The 4082-nt window shown below is 58.6% G+C and overlaps 1 protein-coding gene across 1 annotated transcript in view; it reads right to left on the bottom strand.

Annotated features, from left to right (window-relative positions):
- The window catches only part of LOC101658571 (cholesteryl ester transfer protein), a 25902-nt gene that overhangs the window by 9895 nt on the left and 11925 nt on the right, over positions 1–4082 (bottom strand). Inside the window, exons 8-10 of the mRNA XM_045293894.1 lie at positions 3557–3648; positions 2168–2347; positions 1288–1338 (exon numbers count right to left, since the gene is read on the bottom strand). Of these exons, the coding sequence (XP_045149829.1) occupies positions 1288–1338; positions 2168–2347; positions 3557–3648 (323 nt within the window). The remainder of the gene's footprint in view (positions 1–1287; positions 1339–2167; positions 2348–3556; positions 3649–4082) is intronic.

The following is a 4082-nucleotide window of genomic DNA, read 5'->3' as shown; positions in this document are numbered from 1 at the left end:
CCAGGAAGCGTATGCTCGGACAGGTGTGAGGGTTTGAGGGAAAGACACATCAGATTTAAGAGCCCTCTGGAGGCCGTCTCTGCCCGTCTGAGAGGGCCGGGGAGGAGAAGGGGCTAGAAAATGCCAGAGGCCAGAGGCCACGCCAGAGGACGCTGCCTTCAGCAAAGAGTCTCCTCCCTAAAGGATGAGCTCTGAGCAGGTGGGCGAGAGATCAGCTTTGCTGTTTGGGGCACAGACTGCTGGAGCATCAGGCTGGAGGGAGACCTACTAGGTGCCTGTCGCCACCACCCAACCCCCGCAAAGAGATCGTGATAGCTTGGTCTCAGGGAGAGAAGCGGTAGAGGAGTGGGTGGACGGTCGAAATATAGGAACAAAGTAGACAGGACTGTGTTGGGTGGAAGGGGGAGAGAAGGGGCCTAGGACATGCCTGAGTGGCAGACCTGGAAGGCGAAAGAGAGAGAGAGAGAGGATTCACAGGGCTGGGGAGGGGCAGGAAAGGCAGGTCTGAGGTTTCCAGGGCAGAGGACCCCGTCTACAGAACTGGAGGAAGGTGGTAGGAGGAGCCGAGGGGCAGGTGAGTCCTAGGATGGGGAGCGGCAGGAAGCTAAGGGCGAAGTTCTGTTGATGGCCTGGGAAGTAGAGGCAAGGCTGTTGGCAGAGTGGAATGTGGGGGTAGACAGGGACAGCTGGGGGTTTGAGGTCCTGGGAAAGGGCTGGAGGAGTCGCTGCTGATGGGGGAGCAGAACTCAGAGAAAGGTTACCCCGAAAAGACAAGGACTCCTGTGAAGTCAGGATCGTGGGTTCCAAGTGGAACCTTTCCTTAAGGGAGCAAGTTTCTGGACACCCTTCATGGGACAGCGCAGGCAGTGGCAAACCCAGGGGCTTTCCAAGGTTTGGAATTGGTAGCCAGTGCCGTAGCATCTTCTTGCTGGCTTCCTCTGTGTCTGGAGCTGCCTGCCAGGGTCCTACCGGCGGCATAGCTAATGCCCACCAAGTGTCTGTGGGGGCCACCCAGCTGGGTTCATCCTCAGCTCTGCCCTTAGCTAACTGGAAGGTGCTGTCGCTTGCTCTATGAGCTATTCTGCAGCTCTGTTTCCCTGGGAGACAAACCAAGACCATGTCCTCCCTGCCAGGGCCGCTGAGAGTCCTCGAGGAAATGATGTAAGGGAGGTTGCACTCAGTGCCCATGCCTGAAGGAGCCTGGCGCTCACCGTTATGGCCTTGGGGTGGGGTGGGGGGGCTTCTGAGGCAGGAGCAGGAATAGGGTATGCCTGAGGTCAAACCTACCTCTTGAAAGATGTCCCGGTTGGTGTTGAAATCCTGGGTCTCCAGCATGGCCTGAAAAGGAGACGGAGAGGGGTGAGGGTTGGCCTCAGGATCAGTTCTCAGAAGAAAGCTCATCACATGAGGAAGACACCGAGGGGGGTGGGTCAGCGGCCGGACCCCTCACCAAGCGAAACACCCACCTCCCCCCACCCAGACCAGACAAGCTCTCAGAGGGAGTCCCTCGACCAGCATCAGAAGGCATGGCGTCTGGTCCCCTCTGCCACTCAGTCTGAGTGCCCTTGGGCAAGTCTCTTCCCCTCGAGGACCCCGTTTCCCCCACTGGTTCAAGGACAGGCATCCACTGAAGCCCACCCAAGTGTCCTCGCAGAAGGTAAGCGCATAGACTCCACAGCCACTTCTTACAAGCTGGATGACCCTGAGCAAGCCTCCTCTCTCTCCCCACCGATGTCACTGTATTCTCTGTATGCAATGGGGTCGCAGCACCACTGACTCCCCAGAGTGGGGCCAGCACAGGTCAGGGGGCAAAGGCAGGACTCCACTACCTCCCGCTGACTGCACGCTGACCACGCACGCACGCACCGAGCTCCATGCACATATTATAGCCGGGCCGGCTCTGAGTAACGGCCACCCCAGCTGTGGAGCCCATCGCTTTCAGTTGCTGCGTTTTCATTCAAGCTGCTTCAGCGAGTAGCGAAGAGCACCCAGCCTGTGGCCCCAGGGTCTCATCCGCGTGCACATAGCAGGCCATAGTCCATACTGGGCCTCAATGGTTTTGCCCCCTTTCTAGAGGTTTCTCCCCCTCCACCCACACACATGCATGCAGGCATACCTGCTGTCCGCATGCATGCCTCTGCCCATCCGCCTGGCCCGCCCCACTCACCTTGAACTCGTCCCCGGTCAGGCTGAGTGTGAAGCGGCCGTCCAGGAAGGCAGCCTGGGCCAGCGAGTCAAGGACTTGGTCAGAGAACCAGAAGTACAGCATGCGGGAGTCCCCCAGAAGGCTGGGCGCGAAGGTGGGGAGGGGGAGGACCTGGGAGACATTCCTGTAGATGACATAGCCCTGGAGAAAGACAGGGTGCTGGCTGGACCCTCCTCTCCCCTTCATGGTCAGCTCTGGTGAGACCAAGAGAAGCCCTGGGACGCATTCAGCCCAGGGTGCCGGTGGGGAGGCGGAGGCGGAGCTGTACTGTACCACCTGGCCTTTGTCTCTTTCACAAATATTACTGAGTGCCTGTTATGCCCAACACTGCCGATGATCCAGACAGAGCAGGGCCCCACCCTCGCAGATGTCCAGCCAGGAGTCTGGGGACCATGGCTTTCCACTCCTTCCTCCCTCGTTGACCACTCCCCCCTGTGCCTTCAGGGAGCAGGTAGTCAGCCAACCGACCACCAGTCCCTAGCAGCTTAAATTAGGGATGCCATTGCCCACTCTCTGGTCCCTCTAATACCATCATGTAGCCCAGTAGTCCATGAATGGGCTTCCCAAGTGTCTACAAACCAAGTGCACTTTCCCCCCACAGAGATGAACAGGTGTCCCCCAAAGCCCATTCTCCTGTCTCTCTCAGAGTTCTGTCATATCCACTCGGTAGGTAGCTCGCCTGCTGGCTCTCCGGAATAAAGTTCTCAGCCACCCTTACAGCAGGCGGGGACCGTGTGACCAGGTTCTGCCCAATGGGAGTGAGCAGAAGGGCTGGGACCTGCTGCGGGGTCATGCCCTTAAGCGGAGGGCCCCCAGCCCTGCCTCTCCATCTCCTCGGACCAGAAGTGGATATGTTGGTGGCCCAGTGATCCATCTTGGCATGGGAGCAGAATGACAGCCCGGGAAGGGGCGGCGCAGTATCATGCCCGAGACTGGAGGCCATGGAGCCACCAGGTCCACTCTGGACCGTGGGCACTAGGTCCGTCATGTTAGACAGGGAAAGAAACATCTATCTTGTTATTGTTTGTGGTCCCTCTGCTCCAGCCACAGAACCTCTGTAACCACCCAAAGAAGACCCAGAGCTTTGTCAGCCCCTCCGGTGAGGTGCCACCTTCCAAATGAACCTGCTACAAAGGCTGACGAAGCCACTGAGGCCCCCACGCAAGGGCTGGAGTTCTGCTGGGCTCCTGGGGCTACCGGGAGTGCTCAGAGCAAGGAAATGACCTGCCTTCACAGAGGGAGCAGGAAGGGCACTTCAAGGGTCCTTGGCAGTGACCCTGACCATCAGTGTACAGTCAAGGACTGAGGCTGAGGAGCAGCCAGGCTGAGCCCCTGCTCCCCAACCCCCACCTTATGGTGAGACTCCAGGTAGGTGGATTTGATGACAGGTGATCTGGTCAGGGAGATGTCCACCTTGATGTCTCCGTTCGAGAGGAAGTGCGCTGCGAGGAAGACCAGGGAGAATGGCTTCAGATCGGGAGCCAGCCCTTAGGGGCCCTAGCGGCCAACCATCACAGGGTCACAGGCCCTCTGTCTCCAGGACTGGTTTCACTGTGACCTGGGCTTTGGTGGACTAAGAGTCAGGGGAATGACCGGCCATAGTCTGAGTGTGACGGTCACCCAGAGTCAGTCAGGAGAATGACCTGTCAGAGTCTGAGTGTGACGGTCACCCAGAGTCAGTCAGGGGAATGACCGGTCCTAGTCTGAGTGTGACGGTCACCCAGAGTCAGTCAGGGGAATGACCGGTCCTAGTCTGAGTGTAACTGGTCACCCAGCGTCAGTCAGGGGAATGACCTGTCAGAGTCTGAGTGTGACTGGTCACCCAGCGTCAGTCAGGGGAATGACCTGTCCGAGTCTGAGTGTGACGGTCACCCAG

Source organism: Echinops telfairi, unplaced genomic scaffold (genome assembly GCF_000313985.2).
Source record: "Echinops telfairi isolate 266 unplaced genomic scaffold, ASM31398v2 ScPeMD7_2291;HRSCAF=2852, whole genome shotgun sequence".
Lineage (NCBI taxonomy): Eukaryota > Metazoa > Chordata > Mammalia > Afrosoricida > Tenrecidae > Echinops > Echinops telfairi.
The sequence above is the reverse complement of the archived record's forward strand: the minus strand, read 5'-3'. Positions and strand labels throughout refer to the sequence as shown.